The sequence below is a fragment of the Canis lupus genome, chromosome 2 (genome assembly GCF_003254725.2).
Source record: "Canis lupus dingo isolate Sandy chromosome 2, ASM325472v2, whole genome shotgun sequence".
Lineage (NCBI taxonomy): Eukaryota > Metazoa > Chordata > Mammalia > Carnivora > Canidae > Canis > Canis lupus.
Window position 1 is genome coordinate 80,296,836 of NC_064244.1, and position 27,502 is coordinate 80,324,337.

Consider the following 27,502-nt stretch of genomic DNA (forward strand, 5'->3'; position numbering starts at 1 on the left):
TCTTGGCCAAGTCCGAGCTTCAGAAAATGGCAATGTTTCATTTACTTTTTAAAAAAAAAAGATTTTATTTATTTATTCATTCATGAGAGACACAGAGAGAAAGAGAGAGGCAGAGACACAGGCAGAGGGAGAAGCAGGCTCCATGCAAGGAGCCTGATGTGGGACTCGATCCTGGGTCTCCAGGATCACACCCTGGGCTGCAGGCGGCACTAAACCGCTGCGCCACTGGGGCTGCCCCTGTTTCATTTACTTTAAAATAAGATTACTACATTTTCCTTTATATCTATAATAGATGATCCCTTATTCAGGGCCAGGTGAAATTATACCAGGGTTTCTAAGAATGACCTCCAAATGCAAACAATTCAAAAAAAATATAAAAGAGAACACCAAAACTGCTCTATCTGAATAAACTTTTACTGTAAGTAAAAGAGACTAATGGGGGTTTCTTTCTTTTTTTTTTTTTTTTAAAGATTTTATTTATTCATGTGAGAGAGAGAGAAGCAGAGAGAGAAGCAGGCTCCACGCAGGGAGCCCCATGTGGGACTCAATCCCGGGTCTCCAGGATCACGCCCTGGGCTGAAGGCAGGCACTCAACCGCTAAGTCACCCAGGTGTCCCCTAATGGGGGTTTCAATCTCATTCCAAAAGTCTGAAACATAAGCAAGATTATGGAAATTTCCATTTTCTATATACACCCCTGGCATCCAGAAAGACAAAAATAAATGTACTCTTTTTTTTTTTAAATGTACTCTTTTATTTGAGGCTTTAATTTATGGCTTAGTGACTTCTGGGTGTTCTCTGATCAAGAATTAGGCCATGTTTAATCACTTAATTCCCTTATTTCTCAAAAAGGAAAGCTAAGAGGTTCTTTGTATGCAGAAAGTAGCCATGACACTAACAATTTGCAATTTAAGCATATTTTTAATTATTTATTTTAGCACAATATTTTTTTAAAGTGTCAAAATTCAACACAGTACTTTCAATTTCTAAATTTATTGTTTAGGATTTGAATTTGAATTACTTTTTGTTAATTTGAAAGCAACATTTAAAAATTTCATTTAACAGTTTAAAAAGTTTTACTTCAGGGCACCTGGGTGGTTCAGTTGGTCTCTGGTTCAGGTCATGACACCAGGCTCCTGGCTGGGGGAAGGGGCAGGGGAGAGAGTCTGCTTCTCCCTCTCCCTCTAATAAGCAAATCTTTTAAAAAGTTTTACTTCAAAATTAAAACTCACAAGATACGGAGTCACAAGTTTATCCCCAAGTCTATGTTCACTTCTTCCACCTAACAATCAAATCAAAAAAACAAAAAACAAAACAAAACAAAACAACAACAAAAAAAAAAAAAAAAAAAGAAAAAACACAACCCAAATGGAAAGAATGAGGGTAAGGGAGGGACAGTTCATCACTTCAGACCAAATTCACTAAAAGCAAAATTCCTGGGGAACTTGGGGAACTTTAGAAATTAGTTAAATAAATTTTCTTTTAAAGATTTTATTTGTTCGTTTGTTTGTTTGGGGGGAGGGAGAGCACAAGCAGAGGGGAAGGGCAGACAGAGAGGGAGAGAGAGAATCTCCAGCTGAGGGCAGAGCCTGACACTGGGCTGGATCTCACGACAAGATCAGGACCTGAGGAGAAATCACGAGTCTGAGACAAAATGGACTGGGCCACCCAGGCACTCCCAATTTTTGGTAATAAACTCTTTATCACCAAGTGCAAACCATGTTATTATGTACCAAGCAGTGGCAGACAGTTTTTCAAGCCTTGGCTTTTAAAGGGCAGAAAACAAGTAAGTTATAGGGAAAGCAAGAGAGTAATAAAGTAAAGATGCACTGGAAATATCAGAGTTCATACCAGCTTCTAGTTTTAAACTCCTTACTATATCTGAAATGCCACCCCCTAGGAAGGAACCGGGTTAACTGGCAGCCACTTCACAGCCTGCTCCTCCCCAATGCCTGCCCAGTCCCAGATCAGACGCCTGCCTGGTCCCCTGCCCCACCCCCTGGTTGAGGGCTGGGCAGAAACTCTGGCAAAATAAGGAAGCCTCTGGGAGGTGGCAAGCGGCCAACTCAAACTGGATGATTCCAGTTTAGGCTGGTTTGACTCACAAACAAGCAGTTCTTAGCTTTCCCCACAATATTCAGACACACTGGCTGCCCAGGCAGTACACAATGAACTCTCCTCATTTGCTCTCAGCATTAAGTCTACCTTGTTCTCATTTCCCTAGCAGCAGGGGATCTTAAGTGAAAGCTAGATTCTCAGTACAGAGCAAATATGGATCAGCCTAGTACTCGTTTCCAAAACTGCCTATTCCATACAGAACCCTGACACCACCTATTACCTATGGAAAGCCTTACTGAAATGCTTGTACTTGACACTAACAAAAAGAGGAAAACCAGAAAGGAAATCGATCTATTTATAGATCTGTACAATGGAAGTTAAGTCCATCAAAACAATCAGAAAGCAAACACCTCCATTTTCCATATTTAGCATTAAAAAGGCTTGGCTAGGGCAGCCCAGGTGGCTCAGCAGTTTAGTGCCACCTTCAGCCCAGGGCCTGATCCTGGAAACCCAGAATTGAGTCCCATGTCAGGCCCCCTGCATGTAGCCTGCTTCTCCCTCTGCCTGGGTCTCTGCACCCCACCCCCTCTCTGTGTCTCTCATGAATAAATAAATAAAATCTTAAAAAAAAAAAAAAAAAAAGGCTTAGCTAGCTAATACGATCCCAAAGACAGAAGGTTGTAGGCAGCTTATTGCCCCCAAAATAAACTATATAGCAATCTAGAAAGGAATGTGCTTCAAAAATATAGGGTCTTCCAGCTGATGGTGGGAATGGAAAAAGATACCTACTAATACATACAGCCTCCCAACAGATACATACATGTATACATATATGATTATATATGTGTACACACACATATGTGTGTGTGTATATATATATTCATTGGGGTGTACTCCCCAAAGCACACACTGCCAAACATTTATTCCATGCTGCTCAACAGTCCCAAAACTGCATTAAAAGAGGAATGAGGGATCCCTGGGTGGCGCAGCGGTTCGGAGCCTGCCTTTGGCCCAGGGCGCGATCCTGGAGACCCGGGATCGATTCCCACGTCGGGCTCCCGGTGCATGGAGCCTGCTTCTCCCTCTGCCTGTGTCTCTGCCTCTCTCTCTGTGTGTGACTATCATAAATAAATAAAAATTTTAAAATAAAAAAAATAATAAAAGGGGAATGAGCAAATGCTTTTCTTCTAGAAAGTAATAGTATTTGAGGGAGCTATTCAAAATACAGGGAGACTCTGTGTACTTTAAATCTAAGTTTTCTCCAGGATTGCAGACATACTAATATGCTTGGTATTCTCTTTTTTCCCTCAACCCTTCTCCCTCCAAGTAGGTAACTTTTTAAAGAACTCTGATACCTGGGATCCCTGGGTGGCTCAGCGGTTTAGCACCTGCCTTCGGCCCAGGGCGTGATCCTGGAGTCACAGGATCAAGTGCCACATCAGGCTCCCTGCATGGAGCCTGCTTCTCCCTCTGCCTGTGTCTCTGCCCCCCTCTCTCTCTCTTTCTCTGTGTCTCTCATGAATAAATAAATAAAATCTTAAAAAAAAAAAAAAGAAAAAAGAAAAAAGAAAGAACTCTGATACCTGACAATTGTATCCATAAAAATAAAAAAAAAATTTCTATGAAAAAAAAAGGAACTTAAGATACCAATATTTCAAGAATAGTCAGTCATAGAGTCAATGAAACCATTAGATGGCTTCTATTCAATTTCATCACAAGTAAGAGTTGCAAATTTCAAGATAAAAACTTTTTTTAATAATTGGAAATAGAGCAATGACTACATTTTATTTACAATACTGATTTTCAACAAGATAGTCTTCCTACTGAAATCTAAGATAATTTCAGCTACCTAAAAAAGTAAAAATGAGGGCAGCCTGGGTGGCTGGCTCAGTGGTTTAGTGCCACCTTCGGCCTAGGGTGTGATCCTGGAGACCCGGGATCAAGTCCCATGTTGGCTCCCTGAATGAAGCCTGCTTTCTCCCTCTGCCTGTGTCTCTGCCTCTCTCTGTGTGTCTCTCATGAATAAATAAAATCTTAAAAATGAAAAAAGTAAAAATGAGGCAGAAGTGCAAAATAATAAACGAGGCTAATCAGCTATGTAAAATGCATTAAAATAAGGGCGCCTGGGTGACTCAGTTAAGCAACTGCCTTCAGCTCAGGGCTCAGGTCATGATCCCAGGGTCTTGGGTTTAAACCCCATCAGGCTCCCTGCTTAGCAGGGGGTCTGCTTTTCCCTCTTCCTCTGCCCCTCCCACTACTCATGCTCCCTCTCAAATAAAATCTTTAAGAATATATAAAATTTTTAAATGCATTAAAATGGTATTTTACTTAAGCTTAAAATAAGCGTGCAAATATTTTCATTTTACATGGAAGGGGCAAAAAATAAAGAAACATCCCTTCTAAGAATATTTATTTTCCTTGACTTTAGCTTCTTAAAGGCTTAGATAAACCTTTACTGTTCCTCCTTGAAAGTCCTCTGGATGCTCCCAAAACATATACGTTATCCCCAAATCAATAAACATCTATGGTTTATTTTCACATTTTAGTTAGCATAGTTTGTTTCAATCGCTTCTGTGCAAGGGCATCTTCTCGATTGAGGATGCCGTGGACATCCTTTGAGGACACACTCAAAGAACAAAAAAAAAAAATCTCTTCAATTTAAGGGATTCATCTCAAACTGACAGATATAAACAGCAGCAAAGAGGAAAAAGTTGGTATTATGCAATAAAACCAACTTAATTTCTACTCTCACTTCAATCCTATGCAGCTACAAACAGAAGAGCTGGGAAAAGAAATGTTTCTAAACATCAATTTCCCAAATACAGTTTTATTTGTTGTATCATTTTTTCCTGAAATTTAAAGGCATTACTTTTAGTGGTAGTGACTTTCTTCTGTTTAAAAAAAGGAATACAGGGGATCCTTGAGTGGCTCAGCAGTTTAGCACCTGCCTTTGGCCCAGGGCATGATCCTGGAGACCCGGGATTGAGTCCCACCACATCAGGCTCCCTGTATGGAGCCTGCTTCTCCCTCTGCCTGTGTCTCTGCCCCCCTGCCCCATGTCTCTCATGAATGAATAAATAAAATCTTTTTAAAAATTAATACAAACTATTTTTGTGCCTCTAAATATATCTAAGAATAATCACAGTGCAACAAAACCAAATTTTATCTCTAAATCCAGAAATTATCTGCCTATTTCTTATTATAGCTAAGAGATCATGTTTGACGATTAAAAACTCAGACAATTGTGTTATGATTAAACGTTACAATAATCACCAACAAACTAATTATTAATTCCCTTATGCTTAAAAAAACTGACTTTTGGAGAACCTGGCTCCTTCAGTGGAGCATGTGACTCTTGATCCTCAGGGTCATGAGTTTGAGCCCCATGTTGGGTGTAGAGGTTACTTAAAATCTTTAAAAAATAAGAAACAACTGACTTTTACTTAAAATATTTATTAAAACTACTTCCATATCTGATAGCTTCCAGCACATTATATATAAGCATAGAAAACTGTATAGTCAGGTAATGAGTGTTCCTTCCCCAAATCAACATTCTCAATAAGCATTACTTGTAAAATAAGAGAAATGGAAGGTACACTGTCATTATGATACATAAAATGCCACCAATCTCAATGTACTCCCTTCTCACCTTATCCACTTCATTCATAATCTTTCACAAGCCTGCAAGACGACAGCAATTTTGGAAATTCCTACATGAACCTGAAAGAAAGTTCCCCTTAAAGTCTCCTTACTTAAATAAGTAACTGCAAACCTCCTCATGAAACCATAGACAAAAAAGGTATGTGAATAAAAATCCCCCTCTAGGGATCCCTGGGTGGCAGGTACAAATTTTTTTTTTAAGTACAATTCAGATAAAATCATATTAAATGGTCTATCAGGAAAAAATGAGTAGGGTTACAGACAACTTTGAGTAAATTTACTCAAAATATATAAAAGAAATATAGGATCCCTGGGTGGCGCAGCAGTTTGGCGCCTGCCTTTGGCCCAGGGCGCGATCCTGGAGACCCGGGATCGAATCCCACGTCGGGCTCCCGGTGCATGGAGCCTGCTTCTCCCTCTGCCTATGTCTCTGTCTCTCTCTCTTTCTCTCTGTATGACTATCATAAATAAATAAATAATTTTATAAAAAATAAAAATAAAAGAAATATAGAAACAAGTTCTACAAATAATACTAGCAATAGTAGTATTTTTCAGGACATCTGGGTGGCTTAACGGTTAAGCCTTCGGCTCAGGGCGTGATCCTGGAGTCCCAGGATCAAGTCCCACATCGGGCTCCCTGCATGGAGCCTGCTTCTCCCTCTGCCTATGTTTCTGCCTCTCTCTCTGTCTCTCATGAATAAATAAATAAAATCTTTTTTTAAAAAAAGTATTTTTCATTTTCCTTTCAAGAAGTAAATTATTCCTATTGCAAAGCTAAAACATTAAACAAGAGAGGGGCTTTAGCATAAATCACACTATATCTGGCACCTGGGTGGCTTGGTCAGTTGAGCATCTGCCTTTGGCTCAGGTTATGATCCTAGGGTCCTGGGACCGAGTCCCACCTGCAGAGCTGGGAGGAGCCTGCTTCTTTCTGCCCTTCTGCCTCTGCCTGCCACTCCCCCTGCTTGTACATGCGCTCTCTCTCAAATAAGTAAATAAACAAACAAATAAATAAATAAAATCCTTAATTAAAAAAATCACATATCTTAATACAGCATCAGTGTTGAAAAGTCTTGAAGTGTTGCTTGAAGTTCCATATGCATTTCTTGTTACTTTAAATAAATATCACAAAGTCTATTTCAAATGTCAGTTTTCCTGCCCTGGAAGTAAGAAAAAAGAGTGCCTGTCTACTGTCTCTCTGTCCCCAAGCTTCTTCCTTAAATCTTCCAACTATGAGGGCGCCTGTCTGGCTCAGTTGGTACAGCATGTGACTCTTGATCTCAGGGTCATGAGTTCAAGTCTCACATTGGGCAGAGCCTACTTTAAAAATATCTTCCAACTATGACAATATAAGAGAAATCCTAGTAATATAATAACTATAACAAAAAAATGTGAAAATTTCATCAAATGTTTTTTAAATCACTTTATTCTAATTTTAAAAATCTATTAAAAAGCTTGCTCTAAAAAAAAAAAAAAAAAAAAAAAAAAAAAGCTTGCTCTAAACTCTGATTTAATCAGGGTGCCTGGGTGGCTCAGTTAGTTGAGTCCAACTCTTGATTTAGGATCAGGTCATGATCTCACGGTTGTGAGATCCAGACCTGCATTGGGCTCCATGCTTAGTGGAGAGTCCACTTGAGATTCTCTCTCCTTCTCCTTCAGCCCCTCTCCCCACTTGCATGTGCGCTCTCTCTCTCAAAAAAAAAATCTAATTTATTCAAAACAATTAACTAAGCCTGATTTAATACCACATGACTTACCAAAAGTCACAAGGATACAATGTCACTCACTTCAGTTATTTTCATGTAGTTATCTTCGCTTATTACTACATTCACTTTGCTTCCACCTAATGACCAGTTTTGTGATTAGAAAGAATAAAACTCTGTAGTTACCTGACATATTAAGACAGACAAACTAACAGGGTTCAGAAAAACAAAAAGGAAAAGGCTGTCCATAGCCCAAAAAACTTTTAAGGGAGGAGATGGGGCTGTTTTTGGAAAGCTGGAAAGATGCACTAAAAAAATAAAAATAAAAATAAAAATAAAAAAAAAAAGAAAGATGCACTAGCCATAGACACTCAAGGTTAATATAATTGCATTAGCTTTTAATTAGACACATGCAGTTTTGTTTTGACTTAGCCATTGTAAATGTTTAAACTAGTTCTATTCTTGGGGCACCTGGCTGACTCAGCCAGAGGAACATATGACTTTTGATCTCCATGTCAGAGTTCAAGCCCCACACTGGATGTAGAGATTACTAATAAGTAATAATAAACTTAAAAAATATAATAAAAATAAATAAATAAAATAAACTAGTTCTTTTCTCGGGTTCCATACAACCTATCTTATTCCATACATTTGGTGCACACAAAAAAAGAGTACTACTTGGATGGCTGGGGGGACACCTGGGTGGCTCAATGGTTGAGCAAGTGCCTTTGGCTCAGGGCATGATCCCGGGGTCCTGGGATTGAGTTCCACATCAGGTTCCCCATGGAGAGCCTACTTTGCCCTCTGCCTATGTCTCTACCTCTCTGTGTGTCTCTCATGAATAGATAAGATCTTTTTAAAAAATAATGAAAAAAAAATAGATGGCTGAATGTAAACTCAAAAGTTAACTTTAGGCTAAAAAGAGATTCAGAGGAATAACCTATTGAATAGGAGGGTAGAGGATAAGGACAGATTTAGGTTTATCCAAATCTCAATTCTCTCTCTTTACTTTTTCATCCATTTTTCCCCAGTCAGTAACCTCTATAGGGTATATAATAAGGACTAACTGCCAGGATACCTTTTCAGCAATCTGGTGAAGTCTATGTACCACTTTTCAGAATAAGATTTCTAAATGCATAAAGTAAATAGGAATAAAAGGGAAAACAATGATATTGACAGTTATTAAAATATTTAAATTTTTGTGATATAGTAGTGTTTTCATTAATATTAAAGTACAATACTTAACACTGAGTTTAATAACTACTTCCCAGTAATGAGGGCTAGAAGCCCCAGTTTGAGATATCTACAACTGTAATAAATTACCTGTGGATTTATTTTTTTTTTTAAGATTTTATTTATTTATTCATGAGAGACAGACAGAGAGAGAGAGAGAGAGATCGATCCTGGGTCTCCAGGATCAGGCCCTGGGCTGAAGGCAGCGCTAAACCGCTAAACCGCTGAGCCGCCCAGGCTGCCCTACCTGTGGATTTAAATTGTTAACAAAGTAACTCATACAGTTAATACTACTGTTTTTTGTTGCCTCCTTTCAAAATGGGAGGCAAGGGACGCCTGGGCCAAAATGGGAGGCAAGGGACGCCTGGGCCGCTCAGTGGCATGATCTTGGAGTCCTGGGATCGAGTTCCACATCGAGCTCCCTGCATGGAGCCTGCTTCTCCCTCTGCCTGTGTCTCTGCCTCTCTCTGTGTGTCTCTCATGAATAAATAAATAAAATCTTAAAAAAAAAAAAAAGGGAGAAAATACTTAATCTCAGTTACAGGTTACTAGCGAAAAGTTGTGATTTTCCCCATCCAATTTCAGGGGGCCTATCAGGGACCCAGACAGCCCAATCATCTTTGGTTGTGATCAAAGTAAACAACAGAGAAACAAAGCACAGTCAAAAACTAAGATATGAGTAAAGTTAATGTTAAATTTAATAAATTCCTCAATTTCTTTAACCTATATTACAGAAAATTCATTAACATGACAGGAAAAAGAAACCCAATGATAGGAAACTACAGGCATAAAGTATGTTCAACTTCAATCAGGACTTTTGAAATAAATACATTTGTGGAATTCATGTACCTAAAAATTTTCTGTTGAAAGGAAAGAGCAACCTATAGCACCACAGAGCTGCACACAGGAAAGTTTATACCATTAAGTCTCAGTACTCACTAGTTAAATACTGAGAACAGTTACCCAGAAACTGTAGGTGTGTCATTTATAAAGAGTTCACAACCAGACTGCTATCAATCCCATGTTTACTCATTGGAAATGTACTACTAGGAATCTATTCAGCAAAGCTCCAACAATTAAGGGGGGTGGAGGGTGATTAACTTCCCAGTCAGTCATGCAGACAGAATACAAGCTTGTTTCTATAGCTAGAACCAAGCTGTATTTTATCTACTATAAGATGCTAATTTGAAATACTTTTAAAGAACTTGGAAGGTCATAGTTTCACAGTCATAAAGTTTTAAAGATTACAAAAAAAAGGAAAAAAAAAAACTTATTTGCTCCAAAAGGAAATTAAACATTCAGAATCTACATAACATCTCAAAATATTACACTCTGAAGTCAACATAATAGTAAAGGAAAAGAGGACATCTGATAAAAGGAAGGCTGAACACCTAGGGATAAAGATATGCTCTGCACACCATGAGATTTTATTTCCCGTACTTGCTTCAGTCACATATAATGACCAAATCTTTTAGCTATTTACATGAATTTTGCTTTATCCACTGTGTTAAGAATCTAAGTATCTAAGTATTTCAACTATTTATTGAACATGTACTTTGAGAAAGACAATATGCTAGGCTCTATGGTGTACACAAAGGAAGACCTGGTCCTATTCTTACAGAATAGCATTGAAAGGCCCATCACTCAGTCCCATCTCCAGAAAGTTCATTGCTTCACACAAATCAACATAATCTGATTATTAACATAATGTCTCTCCCACGTGTCCCAAGTTAGGCTTTCTCAGAGTCCAAGACCTCCTTCTCCAAGCTACTGAAATAGCCTCCTCACCACAATTTGTCTTTCCTAGTCTAAATCACCAGCTGCCTTTCTGAAGTAGAAGATCTCAAACTATCTCCCTTCTCAAAATCTTTCAACCACTCATCTCTGCATAAAGAACCAAACTCAAAATTATCATGGTGAAGTCATTCTAAATTATGTGCTGTTCACAAAACATTCTTCCATTTGTATGTATGTCTTCAGGTTGTTCCTTCAGCCTAGCTGAAAACTTAGGTCTTCTTGTTATAGTCCTACATAACAGCCTTCATAATCCTAAATCACAAAAACTTCCAGTCCTAAATATGAATCAGGTAGCTGACAGAAGAGGAAACATCTTCAAAAACTGCAATTTAGTCCCCATGTACATTTTCAAAGCTATCCTATCTTTGTGACAGTTATTTTTCTGACTGTAAATATTCAGAAGCATACAGCTGTTCCTTTAGATTACATAAACAGGGATTAGCTCCATCAAATTCATCAGATGGCCTCTGGGTTCCAGCTTTTGAGCCTACAATGCTAATGTTTCTCCAACTCCAACATTTCCACAATTGGTTGCCTTTTCTTTTTTTTTTTTTTTTTTTTTTTAAATTTTTTTTTTTAGTTTTTATTTATATATGATAGTCACAGAGGGAGAGAGAGAGAGGCAGAGAGGGAAGCAGGCTCCATGCACCGGGAGCCCGACGTGGGATTCGATCCCGCGTCTCCAGGATCGCGCCCTGGGCCAAAGGCAGGCGCCAAACCGCTGCGCCACCCAGGGATCCCCTTGGTTGCCTTTTCGATAAAATATTCACAATGGAATGCTATTGCATCCCATTATTAGTGAGATAGGTTTAGGGAAAAGACTAAAACTTGAGTATCTTAATTCTATGTAGGAGAAAGTAGGACATGACAAGATGTTATATTTAACTTACAGAGTTCAAACAAATCTTGTCAATCATTTATCTCAACAATATACCAAATAAAATCACGAGAAGTTAAGGGTTTTCATCCATGTCACAGAAATGCCACACTGGAGCCAGAACTTAATTTTCCCCAACTACATGATCATTTACTTTTCTTACATGATAATTCTAAGCAGGAAATACTAAAGAAAAATAATCTGGGTATTTCAACCAGGTCAAAAATTTATATCCTGTAAATTTATTTATTCATGAAAGACAGAGAGAGCGGCAGAGACATAGGCAGAGGGAGAAGCAGGCTCCTCGTAGGAAGCCTGATGTGGGACTCAATCCCGGACCGGGATCACTCCCTGAGCCAAAGGCAGACACTCAACTGCTGAGCCACTCAGGGGTCCCTATATCCTGTCAATTTAAAATACATACCACCTAAATATAAAACTAGAATATCTAGGATAAATAGATTGAATAACAATAACTGGAAATGAGGAATGGTTAAAGACTATCAACAACTGAAGCAGTAATAATACAGCTAGAATTATTAAAGGTAGCATTTATTTTATATAGGTATCAAGCTAAGCACTTTAAATACATTTTTTCATTTTAATTTTCTCAATAACTTTAAAGCATGATTTTTAAAAAAGATGAGAAAGCTGAGGCATAGACAGCTTAAGTAACTTGTCCAAGATTATAAAATGAGTAAGCTATATGGTCTACCTAGATTTGTGATAAACTTCTAAGCTGTTTCCTTTTAAAATTATCTTCAGGTTATTATTTTCATCTTTAGAATAACAATCCTTTGTAAAAAAGAAATTCCCAACTAATGAAATTGGCTCACTCAGCCTTAGTGAACAGCTAAGTTACAACTTGCATTTAAAGAAAGCTTTTCTACTTGAGTTTATAAATTGGCTATCACCTTGATGCTAAAATCAGTTAAAATGTATCCATAAGTTGATTTAGTCATTGATAATAAATCTCAACATATTTCATCAATACATCTTTAACCCAATAGCTTTTATGAATTTTCAACCAAAATAATAGAAATAAATTAGCATTACACACCCAAGAAATTAAAAACTTTAAAGAAATACCACATTTTCAGCGGCACAGGATTTACTTCATTCAACTAAAGTTACTGTTTTTCTGCCTCTTTTGGCCATTTTAATAATGAGCATCCGGAGCACAAAACAGTATTTGCAAATTGCTTAGCTTTAGGTACTTGACAGAATGGTGAATTCCATGGCCACCAGCTAATCAAAGCTTCTTCACTCATTATATACATGACGCAAGATTACTTTAAAAAATATTACTATGCTATAAATCGTTATCACTGATCGCTGAAAATTTGTGACAATTTATTCAACAGCTCATCTGTTATAACAAAAGGCTGTTAACCTACCTGTCACTGCTGGTACTACTGCTGCTGCTGATTGAATCACTACTGGAGGATCTACTCCTAGAGCCGCTGCCGCTAGGGGACCTTGTGGGTCTAGACGCTTGGCTAGCCAGCCTCTGAGGAGACTGATTTCTAGATTGGGATGAATGTGGTGACCGACTCCTGCTGTGCTGGTAATTCCGCTCTGGCCTTCTGCCTCGTACCTCCCGGGTAATATCATCCCTGTAGATATCCCTGTGTACCACACTGGGCAGTGTAAACTGCTCCCGAGCCCTAGGCTCGTATCGGGGGTCATGAGCATCAAAACGGTTTGGACTTCGACTCCGAGAAGTATAATAGAGCCCATGTTGTAAAGTCCGCTCGCGAGGATCTCTATAGTAATCCTGATCGTAATGTCTTGTCCGATCAAATCCTCCCGTCCCCCGTTCATGGTGTCCATAGGCACTATGTTCATAAGCACGCTCCCTGTTATCTGAAGCCCTGCATTTAGGAGGGGGGGAAAAATATTTAATCAATCAGAAAAGGGCAAGCAAAACTAAAAGCAAGTCATGCAAACATTCATTTCAGCATTGTCTGTCTTTGCAACTGGTCATTTTCTAAACAGCATTAACCTACTTAGTAAGCAAACACTACCAAGCTTAACATTTTACTTAACTCCAAAGATTATTTTCATAGCTGAGCAATCATTGTGTATATTGGGCTTTCATGACTAGTGTTCTGGAAGTCAGATGATCTTTTTATTAGGGATTTTCTGGCTTATATACAGAAACACACATATACCATCTCCTTTTCATTTGTAGTTTATGAAACAAGAAGGGACTGTCATTTTAATATCAAAGTTTTCTATACTTACATCTGATTAAAATATGCACCAGATTTTTACTTAACACATTTATCTTAGGCAAAATTTCCATGACACATTTTAACACAGACATGAAAGCCCTATTGCAATGTATGTCCCAGCAGTAAGAGGGCATTTTCAAAGAAGCCCAGAAAAAAAATTTTTTTTTTTTTGCCAGAAAAAAATTTTAAGTGTAACTTTTTCTCATTAACTTTCGACTTCTTAGGTAATTATAAAAACTATCAGATTATGTAAACTGCTGTGCCCAAACAATCATATTTAATAATAGAAATGGAATCTTAAAAGAAAAACAAAGAAAACCACTTAGGTTATACTGGGTTGACACATGCTATTCTATGGTAAATTTAATTAAGGAATAAAGATTATTTTATTTCCTGGTACTATCAAATTCCACATAGTTTTTAAAAGGCCTATTTTATGATTCCACTTATTAATGTTTATACTTAATATTTACAGAAAATATGTTCTCTTAGATTTTAGCTAAACTCAAATTGCCTCTGATGAAATTAGCCAACTTTGGGAACTGTAAGATGTTCGAAGGCTGTTACTAGTAATGCTTAATCTAAAAACACATTTCTGTAGGATGTAAATAACTGCCAACCTACAGTTACAAAAAAATTGTTGCATATTCAATTATAGACATGCATTTATGTGTTAATATTTAAAAAACAATTCTATTCCTATAAGAAATCTTATTTTCTACTCTTATAGGATACCAGAACTCATTTCCTGAGTTCCTAAAAGATCATTTCATCACTTGAATCTCAATTTGAGATTGAGTTTCTTCTCAATCTTTTCTTTAGATCCAATCTTCTATCAAAAGATTAGGAAATCGTCAAAGATACAGAAGAATTAGAATCTCTCCAGTGAAGAATATGTGGCAAAAATCTTACAACTAAGATGTATGTCCCCAATACATACATAGATCCAAGTCTCTCCACTAATCTTCATTTTTACCTACCATTTCACTTAGTAGCAACCATACCTTCCTAGGATGTTTTTGCTTTTTGTTGCTGTGATGTAAGGCAACTGGCATGGCAAAAAAGTCAGTAATCTCTTTCCTACTTAAATTGTATTAAATAACTTTCTCCTTTCTAAATTTGCTACATTTCTGGTATTTGGATAGATATTTCAATTTCTAACAAACAACAGGGTTTCCTTTGAGATTTAAGAGAAAATTTCACAAATAATTCAATTAGCACCCTATCAAATGTTAATTGGTAAAAAGCTGCTATTAATAACAAGCAACAGGCAATAGTTCTAGGAGAATTACTGCTATAGCTGATATTTTATAAATATGCAAAGTTCTTATCCATTAGGAAGATACAGAAGGCAGGCACAAGAGCTAGCAGAGCTGAAATCTAATAGCTATTCTTTGATTCATCTATTAGTACTAAATACTTCTAGAGTTAGTGGGGGGAAAAAAGAGTTTGACTTGGGTTAGGAGAGGGGCTAATATACACAGGTCAGGACATACCAACCTTTTCCAAGTGTGGAAACACGACCTATAATCCCAATTAAATCTAGGGAGAGAATTGTGAACATAACTTCCCCAATTTTGGCCCCTCTTACGGGGGTAATCCACCTTCTTAATGGGCAAGGGTGTCAAATGATATTTAGATGAACCACAAGGAAAAAAAAAATCTTAGTGACCAGATAAAATAATTCCACTGGAAGCAAGTAGTCCCAGACAAACTGTAACTCTCAAACCCCCAGACTTCTTTCTTGAAATAGTAGACAATTATAAATTCATCCACATTCATAAAAATTTCCAGCCCTAAGTAGGAATCAGGCAGCTGACAGAAGAGGAAATATCCTCTACAATTCCACCAAATGAGGAAGGAACAGTTGCTCCCCATTAGTTCACCTTTGTAGCCATCCAGCACAGTCAGTTTTGATTGCTGTATCCACAACTGATCGTCACCATGTGTTCAAGGCTAAAGTATCTTTAACTGGACAGCAACTTGCTTAAGAAACAAAATAGTAATCCTCTTCCCCTGGGCTAATGGAATCTTGACTGCATGACATCCCATACATTCCAGCAATTAGAAAAGAATGGCTATATTCCAGGATTTAGAAACATTCATCATCTCAATTTTCCCCCATTCCATCAAGGAGTATAATTCCAACATGGAAACTGTGTAGATCCAAAATGGAAAAAATCAAACATTGCCTTCACTCTTCTTCATCCAAGAACAGATTTCCAGATTAAAGTATTGTTTGTAGAATCCAAGCGGTTGAATCATTATGGTCTGCTAGGTTTTTTGTGACAATCCAATTTGTATGCTTCATGTAGTGAAAATTGAGAAGCAGATATCACTTCTAAAAGAATCTGTAGGCTATATTCCAGAAATATTCCATATAGTACAACCACAAAATCTGTAGCCAAATAGCTCCATCAGATAGCAGAGATATATCCAAGGAAGGCCTTCACATTATCCAAGAGAAGGAATAATTAATTCTAGAAGACAGGTAACTCCAAAAATGATATTGCCATACAATATCTTCCACCATTTTACATCTCAGGAGTAGATATCCAACCAGCTGCAGGAAATATCCTCTACGATTCCACAAGATACCAGCCACTGGGATAGAAATCACTTCCGTTTCCAACCCAAAATAGGAAACATTGAGAATGCCCAAAACTTTAAATCCATCTGGGGCCCCTAAATATGAGTTTCTGTTTCTCACCATATCAAATACAAAATACCTGCCTACAGAAACCTTGGAACTTACCCATCAAGTCTCCGCTCATAACGTCCTTCTCGTGCATGAAGTGATGGGGGGGGGCCATAAGCAGGCCCTCCACCACCTCCTCTGAACCCAGAAACCTCTCTACTACGAGATGCTATGGAAACTGTATCATCCAATCCCCGAGCAGCACTCGGAATGGTGCCTGGTTCATTATAATCCGTGCGTAGGTCTCTATCTCCCATTTTGTTGACTGAGTTGTGAGCTTTCTGTGCACTTTTGATGTCCACAAAATCCACAAAAGCAGCCACTCCTCCTTCAGATCCCCGCTTGGGGAGAATTTTGACACTTTCCACACGTCCATATCTGGAAAAAATAAAACAAACATTATTATCGCATAACAATTATTATCCAGTTTTTGAAAATTTGTTTCTTAGACACTTTACATAATCTATGTATGTGGGAGGAGTTGCAAAGTGACTTTTTAAAAAAAAATTATTTATTCATAAGAGACTCAGAGAGGGAGAGAGGCAGAGACACAGGCAGAGAGAAAAGCAGGCTCCATGCAAGGAGCCCGATGTGGGACTCCATCTTGGGACTCTAGGATCACATCCTGGGCCAAAGGCAAGCACTCAACCGCTGAGTCACCCAGGCATCCAGACTTTTTTTTTTTTTTTCTTTAAGATTTTATTTATTCATGAGAGATACAGAAAGAGAGGCAGAGACATAGGGAGAGGGAGAAGCAGGCTCCCTTATCCAGGACTCAATCTCAGGACCCAGGGATCAAGATCTGAGCCAAAGGCAGGTGCTCAACCACTGAACCACCCAGGTGCCTGGCAAAATGACACTTAAAATGGCTTTTACCCTCACATTTTTCTTTCATGGGGCAAAAATTTACTTTTTTTTCTTTTTTCTTTTTTTTTTTTTTTTTTAATAAACTCTACACCCAATGCGAGGCTTGACCTCATAAGCCCTGAGAGAGTCACATGTTCTACTGACTAAGTCAGTCAGGGCCCCAAAAATTTACAAAGATTTTAACCATTTTATTGCTCTCATTTCTTAAATATTTACTAAATTACCTTTTAAGAACACTTAGCTGAAATGAATCAGAAGTCTTAGAAATTATTATATATATTTAAAGATTTTATTTACTTATTTATGAGAGATGCAGAGTGAGAGGTATAGACAGGAGAAGCAGGCTCCATGCAAGGAGCTTGATATGGGACTCAATCCTGGGACCCTGGGACCACTCCCTGACCGAAGACAGACACTCAACCCCTGAGCCATCCAGGTGTCCCGAAATTATTACATTCTAAAACAGGATACTAAACCTAAGATTGTTCAATGTTACTTAGAAATCTTTAGTGTCAAAAATAAATAAATAAAAATAAATATTTAGTGTCTATTAAAGTAAAAATTGTAACTAAAACAAGCTAGTTTACAGAGTTTAACTCATTAGTAAACATGATCCTACTGAAAAAATGAGATGATCCCACACTCCTGACTTGAAGGTAAAATAAATCCAATTATTTTGTGTATCCGTTTGAAGTGACAATCTTATTTTTAAGATTTTATTTATTTACTTGAGAGAGAAAGCAGAGCCAGGGGAGGGGCAGAGGGAGGAGACTCCCTCGAGTGCAAGCCTGCCATGGGGCTGTGGCTCCATCCCAGGACCCTGAAATCACGACCTGAGCCAAGTCAGAAGTCAGACACTTAACCAACTGGGCACCCAGGTGCCCCTGAAGTGATAGTCTAATTTTTTAATGCAGTTTTCTGCTATTTAAATTTTTCAGAAAAAAAAAAATAAATAAATAAATAAATAAATTTTTCAGGAGGTTACAACTACTAAAATTTATAATTTAGATATATTTAAGATTGTTTTTCATATAAATTAATAAATTTGAACATATCTTTTGACAGAACATATGGTCCCACTTTTATTCCAAACGAAGAAAAATGCTTACTATGTCTGCAAAAGAAAAATTTTAGGGCACCTTTTGTATTTGGAAGATACATGTGAGAAATATAATGATTTGGAATTTTTTAAGTCATGAAAATTCTACAAATTTCATTAGGAGTTAACTATACTTTATGTACTTGTAATCTGGCATTTTAGAAAGGCAGGCACAGCACTTTTAAATATAGCATTCTTATTTGCTGACAACCCCAAATCATAATTTTACACTTCTCCTGAAGCTGACATTATCAGAAAGCAGAACTTTTCTCTTTACATCCTCCAGTATGATTTAAGTTATTACCTCTTACAAGGGAAACATAATCCTAAAATTTAGTTTCATCAGGCAACTGAACTAGAAATAACAACATTACTTGTTACTAAAGTAATGAATAGATCTTTTTTTTTTTAAAGATTTTATTTATTTATTCATGACAGACAGAGAGAGAGAGGCAGAGACACAGGCAGAGGGAGAGGGAGAGAAGCAGGCTCCATACAGGGAGCCTGACGTGGGACTGGATCCCAGGTCTCCAGGATCACACCCTGGGCCGAAGGTGACGCCAAACCGTTGGGCCACCGGGGTTGCCCTGAATGGATCTTCTTAATTTGGAAAAAAATTTGTTAGAGGGGCACCCTGGGTGGCTCAGTTGGTTAAGCATCTGCCTCAGGCTTAGGTCAGGATCCCAGAATCCTGGGATCAGGTCCTGCAACAGACTCCCTGCTCAACAGGAGTCTGCTTTTCCCTCTGCCCTTCGGCCTTGCTTGGGCGTTCTCTCTCACACTCTCTCTCAAATAAATAAATAAATAAATAAATAAATAAATAAATAAATGAAATCTTTGAAAAAAAAAAGAAAAGAAAAACACTTGTTAGAAATTGGAATAGTTCTTTTCTTTCCGTACAAACATTGAACAATATCATCCAGTGTATCTGACAAAGGACTTGTATCTAGAATATAGAAATCTTATAATTCAACCCATTTTTTTAATAGCCAAAACACTTCAACAAAGAAGATACACAGGTGGCAGATAAACAAGCATATGCTCAAAATTAGTAGTCATTTGGGAAATACAAATCAAAACCACAATGAGATACCACTTCATACCCACCAGGCTATTTAAGGGGGAAAGAAAAAGGAAGAAAAGAACTAGTGTTGACAAGAATGCAGAAAAATTTGAAATCTAGTACAAGCTTGGGGAACTGTAAAATCATGCAGCCACTGTAGAAAAGTTTGGCATTTTCTCAAGAAGTTAAAGCATAGAATTACCATATGACCCAGCAATATCACTCCTTAAGAAGTGAAAACTGGGGCTCAAATAGATACGTGTACACCAATGTTCACCGCAGCATTATTCACAATAGCCTAAAGATAGAAACCCAAGGAATGATTAAACAAAATGTGAAATATACATACAATGGAATGGTATATTAAGACATAAAAAAAAAGGAAGTCCTGATACATGCTACAACATGGATAAAAATCTAAGACATCATATTAAATGAAATAAGCCAGACACAAATGGACAATTAGCTTATGATTATGTTTTTTTATGATTACATTTTTAAAGAGTATGTATGTATGTATGTATGTATGTATTTATTTATTTATTTATTTAAGAGAGAACAGAGAGTACAAGTAGGGAGTGAAGGGGGAAAAGGAGCAGAGGAAGAGGGAGAAGCAGACTCCCTGCTGAGTAGGGAGCCCAATGCAGGGCTCAAACCCAGGACCCTGAGATCATGACCTGAGCCCAGGGCAGACACTTAACTGACACTGAGCCCTCTAGGTGCCCCTATGATTCCACTTATAGGAGTTACCTAGAACAGCTGAATTCATAGTGATAGAAAGTAGAACAGAGGTTATGAGGAGCAGGGAGAAGAGGGAAATGGGTTACTGCTTAATGGGTACAGAATTTCTGTATGGGATGAAAAAATTCTAGAAATAGTAGTGATGGTTACATATATCATTGAATGTACTTGATGCCACTGAATCATAAACCTAAGAGTAGTTAAAATAAATGTTATATTACACATATTTACCACACTCACAAACTTTATCACTAAATGGAAGGTTGCAGGATGCCTGGGTGGCTCAGCAGTTGAGCCTCTGCCTTTGACTCAGGGCATGGTCCCGAGGTCCAGGATGGAGTCCCACATCGGGCTCCCTGCCTGGAGCCTGCTTCCCCCTCTGCCTGGGTCTCTGCCTCTCTCTGTGTGTCTCTTATGAATAAATAAAATCTTAAATAGTCACATAGGTTTTTCTATTAAAAAAGGGATGGGGGGCCACCAGAATGGCTCAGTCAGTTAAGCATCTGACTCTTGATTTCGTCTCAGATCATGATTTCGGCTCTACCCATCAGCAAGGAGACTTGAGATTCTCTCCCTCTGCCCCTTCCCGTGCTTGTTTCCATTTGTGCTCTCTTTATCTCAAATAAATTAAAAAGAGATGTCTGGGTGGCTTGAGCCTCTGCCTGTGGCTCAGGGCATGATCCCAGGGTCCTGGGATTGAGTTCCACAGCCGGCTCCCTGCGAGGAGCCTGCTTCACCCTCTGCCTGTGTCTCAGCATCTCTCTATCTCTCGTAGATAAATAAAATCTTTAAAAAATAATAATAAAGGGACACCTGGGTGGCTCAGCGGTTGGGCGCCTGCCTTCAGTTCAGGTCGTGATCCTGGGATTCGGGATCAAGTTCCGCATCAGGCTCCCTGCGAGGAGCCTGCTTCTCCCTCTGCCTGTGTCTCTGCCCCTCTCTCTCTGTGTCTCCCATGAATAAATAAATAAAATCTTTAAAAAAAAAAAAAAAAAGTTAGCCATAGAATACAGGGAAGCAAATTTTTTAAGCTCATGTACTGAAAAACAAAGAGTTAATTACAATACTGAAAGAGGGACCAAACAATCAATGTATAGATTACAAATAGAGAATGAAGTAAACCATGCTTCTTCCTCCAAAGCGTGGGCTCACCATCTCTATCATTTTTATTTAAGGGGAGCACACTTTGAAAACAAGATGCAAGTTTATCTTCCAGTTCAACAAAGGAGAACTCAATCAGGTATTCTAACTACATTACTCTATACTGAGAAGGCTATACTGAGAAGGCTAGAAAAACCCTATACTGAGAAGGCTAGAAAAACCCAAATTAAAAAAAAATAAAATAAAATAAGGGCGGCCTGGGTGGCTCAGTGGTTTAGCACTGCCTTCAGCCCAGGGTGTGATCCTGGGGACCCGGGATCAGGTCCCACGTCAGGCTCCTTGTATGGAGCCTGCTTCTCCCTCTGCCTGTGTCTCTGCCTGCCTCTCTCTCACTCTCTGTGTGTGTCTCTATGAATAAATAAATAAAATCTTTTAAAATAATAATAATAATAGGGACACCTGGGTGGCTCAGCAGTTGGGCTCACGAATAAATAAAAATCTTTAAAAAAAAAAATAAATGAGACCATAAAGAAATTAGGTTAAAAAGAAAGAAACTGTGTTTGCTACAAGCTGCAGTACGTAACTATTTAATAGGTCTGTCTTCAAAAACGGTCAAAAAACAATACAAGTTTCTGTTTGGTCAAAAAGGTTCAACATTTAAAAATATTAAATTGTTCAACATACACTGTATTCTTCTGAGCTTTTTGTGTTTTGTTGTTGTTGTTTGTAAAGATTTTATTTATTCATGAGAGACACAGAGGCAGAGACATAGGCAGAGGTAGAAACTGGCTCCCAATAGGGAGCCCAATGCGGAACTCGATCCCAGGACCCCGGGATCATGACCCAAGCCAAAGCCAAACACTCAACCACTGGGCCACCCAAGTGCCCCTCTTCTAAGTTTTTAAGAGTCAATTTAAAAATTATCCAAAATAGGGGTGTCTGGCTGCTGGTTCAGTCAGTACAGCACGCGACTCTTAATCTCAGGGTCGTAAGTTCGAGCCTCACACTAGGTGTGGAGCTTACTTAAAATAAAAAATTTTGAAGCCCCTGGGTGGCTCAGCAGTTGAGCAGCTGCCTTTGGCCCAGGGCATGATCCTGGAGTCCTAGGATGGGGCCTGCTTCTCCCTCCTCCTATATCTCTGCCTCCCTCTCTCTGTGTCTCTCATGAATTAAAAAAATAAAAAATAAATAAAAAAATAAAATTAAATAAATAAATAAATAAATAATAGAGCTTTTTTATTTTATATATATTTTTTAATTGGAGTTCAATTTGCCAACATAGAACACCCAGTGCTCATCCCATCAAGTGCTCCCTCAGTGCCCGTCACCCAGTCATCCTATCCCCACCCACCTCCCCTTCCACTACCCCTTGTTCGTTTCCCAGAGTTGGGAGTCTCTCATATTTTGTCACTCTATTTTTAAATCAATATAGTCCTTTAAAAAAAAAAATTTATTTATTCATGGAGACACGGGGAGGGGGGGGAGAGAGAGGCAGAGACACAGGCAGAAGGAGAAGTAGGCCCCATGCAGGGAGCCCAACGTGGGACTCAATCCCTAGTCTCCAGGATCACACCCCAGGCCGAAGGCGGCGCTAAACCGCTGAGCCACGCCTCTCAAGAGGCTGCCCCTCCTTTTAATCTTGCTATCTTTTGCCTAAGTACAAATAATAAAGATAGCAAAAGACAAAGAATCCCTAAAGCCAGCAAAAGACAGTCACCCCACAGCCCTAGTATCACTGCAGAAAAAGCTAGTACCCTGAGAGATGTTTCTCTACTTGGAGAGACAGGGAGAAGAGTGGAAAAAGATGACAGGAAGAATGATTTGTAATAGTGTGGCAATTTGCATTATCTCTCTGCCAAATAATAGTAATAGTAATAATTTGTTATATAATCTTGGGTCTAGGAAAGACAGCACATGAGATAAAATCTCTATATCATAAAGAAAAAGACCACATAAATTCTATTTGTTGCCTTCTGGAATGTACATGTATACATGTACCTACTAAGTGCAATGTGACTTTTTAAATGCATTACTCTAGAATGCTTCCACAAATTCAATAGCTATAATTTGAACAGCTTTGTATGGTCTCCAGGAAAGAAAAAAAACAAAAAACAAAAAACAAAAAACAAAAGACAAAACACACACAGAAACCAAATAAATATTACAGTTCCTTGAATAGCAAAATATAGCCAAAAGATAATTGGGCAAAAATACTTGTAATACATGACAAATAAATGTTTCCCTAAATATAAAACAGTTCTGACAAATCAGGGAAGACAAGCCCCCCCCCCCAAAAAAAAACAGGCAAAATACCTGAATATGAAGTTCTTTTGAAATATGCATATACTGAGGCACCTAGGTGGCTCAGTCAGTTAAGTGGCTGACTTTGGCTCAGATCAGGATCTCAAGGTTCTGGTATCCAGTCCCGCATTAGGCTCCCTGCTCAGTGGGGAGTCTGCTTCTCCCTCTTCCTCTGCTGCTCCTCCCACTTGTGTTCTTGCTCTCTCAAATAAAGAAAATCTTTTCAGGACTCCTGGGTGGCTCAGTAGGTGAGCATATGCCTTTGGCTTAGGGCGTGATCCCGGGTCCTGGGACTGAGTCCCACATTGGGCGCTCCGTGGGGAGCCTGCTTCTCCCTCTGCCTACTGTCTCGGCGCCTCTCTCTCTCTCCTTCTCTCTCTCTCTGGGTGTGTCTCATGAATAAACATATAAAAAATATTTTTTAAAAATCTTTTCTAGGGCAGGCTGGGTGGCTCAGCGGTTTAGTGCCGCCTTCGGTCCAGGACATGATCCTGGAGACCCAGGATCGAGTCCCACGTCAGGCTCCCTGCATAGAGCCTGCTTCTCCCTCTGCCTGTGTCTCTGCCTCTCTCTCTCTCTCTCCGTGTGTGTGTTTCTCATGAATAAATAAAATCTTTAAAAAAAAATCTTAAGTAAAAAAAAAAAATCTTAAGTAAATAAATATAAAAAATATGTATGTACACACAGGGGGCACTAGTTAGCTCAGTTGATGGAGCATGTGACTCTTGATCTCAGGGGTGTAGGTCAGGCCCAACCTTGGGTACAGAGATTACTTAAAAATAAAATCTTAGGGGCACCTGAGTGGTTCAGTTGGTTAAAAGTCTGACTTCAGCCCAGATCATAATCCCAGGGTCCTGGCAGCGAGTCCCACATGATTCTCACATCCTCCCTGCTCAGCAGGAAGTCTGCTTCTCCCTCTCCGTCTCCCCATCCCCTCCCCCCCCCCCCCCCCCCCCGCTTGTGCTCTTTCTCTTGCTCTCTCTCAAATAAATAAAATCTTTTGAAAAAAAATTAAAAATAAATAAAATGTGTACATACAGATAGTAAAAAGAAATACACTCAAAAAACCTGCTTAATTTCACTCAAAATTTTGAAAATAAAAAGTTTGAAAAAGGTAACATAATACAAAACCCTAAATTTTCATAATACCTAGGTACTAGTCTAAATAATAGGCACTTTCATAACACTGTAGGAATGTAAGTCAGAAAACCTCTTAGTAAGACAATTTCATAGTACTGATTAAGAACTAAGTACACATCCCTAGAAATTCCATTCACAAAGATTGATCATGCATGTGTAATTGCAGGTGTCTGCAAACTATACAAGACTGCTTACTGCAACACTGCTTATAACTGTAAAGAAAAACCACCATTCCACTTTCTGTCTATATGAATTTGACTGCTCCAGGTAGTTCCTGTAACTAGAATAATATAATACTTGACCTTTTGGGATTTATTTCACCTAATAAAATTTTATCTATATAGTTAGTTTTTGCTTTTAAAATAGACTCCTGGAAAAAATAATAAAATAAAATAAAATAAAATAAAATAAAATAAATAAAATAAAATAAATAAAATAAAATAAAATAAAATAAAATAAAATAATAAAATAAAATAAAATAAAATAAAATAAAATAAAATAAAAAAATAAAATAAATAAAATAAAATAAAATAAAATAAAATAAAATAAATAAATAAAATAGACTCCTGGGATCCCTGGGTGGCGCAGTGGTTTAGCGCCTGCCTTTGGCCCAGGGATCCCTGGGTGGCGCAGTGGTTTAGCGCCTGCCTTTGGCCCAGGGCGGGATCCTGGAGACCTGGGATCGAATCCCACGTCAGGCTCCCGGTGCATGGAGCCTGCTTCTCCCTCTGCCTGTGTCTCTGCCTCTCTCTCTCTCTCTCTGTGACTATCATAAATAAATAAAAATTAAAAAAAAATAAAATAAAATAAAATAAAATAGACTCCTCACTCAGTGTGGAGCCCAATGCAGGGCTTGAACCCAAGACCCTGAGATCAAGACCTGAACTGAAATCAAGAGTCAGACACTTGGACAGCCTGGGTGGCTTAGCGGTTTAGCGCCTGCCTTCAGCCCAGGGCCTGATCCTGGAGACCCAGGATTGAGTCCCACATCGGGCTCCCTGCATGGAGCCTGCTTCTCCTTCTGCCTGTGTCTCTGCCTCTCTCTCTCTCTCTCTCTCTCTGTCTCTCATAAATAAATAAATAAAACCTTAAAAAAAAAAAAGATTCAGACACTTAACCAAATGAGCCACCAGGTACCCCACCATATTTTTTTTTAAAAAGAAAAAAAAAATAAAAAAATAAAAAATAAAAAATAAATAAAACAGAAGAAAATCAAATTTAATAGGCGTACACATGAGGAATCCACATAAATGTAAAATTCCCTCACTCAGCATAATTTCTTCAAGGTTTGTCGATGTTGTATCATGAGTCAGAATTTCCTTCCTTCTAAGGCTGAGTAATATTCCATTGTATGTATTCTATTTATCACAAATTTAATATCTGTTTATTCTGTTTATCCATTCATGGATCATCAACATTATGGCTTCTTCTAACTTTTGGCTATTGTGAATAAGGCTGCTATGAACATAATAGATTACTTTTTTCATATGAAAAACTATTTACTGGTTCTAATTCAGAGGATTTAAGAAAACTTGAAAGACCAACGACAAGCTTAATTCAACCAACAAAACTATACTCATCTGTTTACTGAATCCATGGTGAGTGCCTAGAATCCTGTACGTGAAAATTTGATGACTAACTCTTGAGAAAAGCAATGTTTTCAGCAAAGCCTTGAATGACAAATTCTTCAGAACTATTACAGGTATCATTACCTCAGTGAAAAAATACACATATACACATATGCATTATTTTACACCAATCTAGTGAGAACCTATTTACTAAGTAAAATTAATTTTGGATATGCCTGGCTGGCTCAGTCAGTAGAGCATGACTCTTGATCTCAGGATCCTGAGTTCAAGCCCCACGTTGGTCACTGAGTTTACTTTAAAAAATTATTTTAAGTCAATTTTTAATAAAAGGATAAAACTGCTCAACTGATACATAAACCTCTGACAGATTATTCAATTAGGGGGAGAAAAAAATTCCTAACATTCTATAATCTTTAGATCCTACTGGTGAGATCAAATAGGAAGAGTGGATCTTTTAGCCAATCTTAGAAATACTTCATGAAGTACTTCTCTCTAGAGCACAGGAGAGACGAGTCTATCCTACATGAACCAAAACACAATACAGGAACATGATGACCACTAAGTTAAAATCTGGACTTTTGTGCTCACAATACTTCATGAATAACCTCATAAATGTGTCTGATTTACACACTACTTTTCTGGGAAAAGTTCAAGTATAACTAAATAGAATGCAAATGATCATAATTAATGATTTCATAATAACAGTAAATTAAGCAGATGAAGAAAAAAGGAGCAAAGCAAGCTGATCAACAAAAGGGAAGACTAGAGAGAACAAAGCTGAAGAAGCAGAAGCCAAGAGAACAAAAAATAGCAAAAATCCACATCAAGAGTAGCTAGCATGAATACATTTGAAAACATGCTTCTTACTTAGCTAACCAGGACTATTACAATTGCTGAGAAGAAAGTCACTTTTAACCTTATAACTTGCGGGCAGCCCCGGTGGCGCAGCGGTTTGGCACTGCCTGCAGCCTGGGGTGTGATCCTGGAGACCCAGGATCGAGTCCCACATCGGGCTCCCTGCGTGGAGCCTGCTTCTCCCTCTGCCTGTGTCTCTGCCTCTCTCTCTCTCTGTGTCTATGAATAAATAAATAAAATCTTTAAAAAAAAAATAACCTTATAATTTGCTTCTTGGTAAAACAATAAGTTAAACATTGATTCTGGGAAACTTTTGAATACTTCTAACACTTCACTTGACCAGTGACTTTTATCCTTATTTCATATAATATAGTTGCTAAAATAAAACAGAAGACAAAAACATGACCCCACTTTTTTTTTTCCTAAAGATTTTATTTATTCATGAGAGATACACAGAGAGAAGCAGAGACACAGGCAGAGGGTG

The 27,502-nt window shown here is 38.2% G+C and overlaps 1 protein-coding gene across 1 annotated transcript in view; it reads right to left on the minus strand.

Moving 5' to 3' along the window:
* Positions 1 to 27,502, minus strand: part of SPEN (spen family transcriptional repressor) — a 95,064-nt gene that overhangs the window by 53,395 nt on the left and 14,167 nt on the right. Inside the window, exons 2-3 of the mRNA XM_025447169.3 lie at positions 16,320 to 16,640; positions 12,725 to 13,201 (exon numbers count right to left, since the gene is read on the minus strand). Of these exons, the coding sequence (XP_025302954.3) occupies positions 12,725 to 13,201; positions 16,320 to 16,640 (798 nt within the window). The remainder of the gene's footprint in view (positions 1 to 12,724; positions 13,202 to 16,319; positions 16,641 to 27,502) is intronic.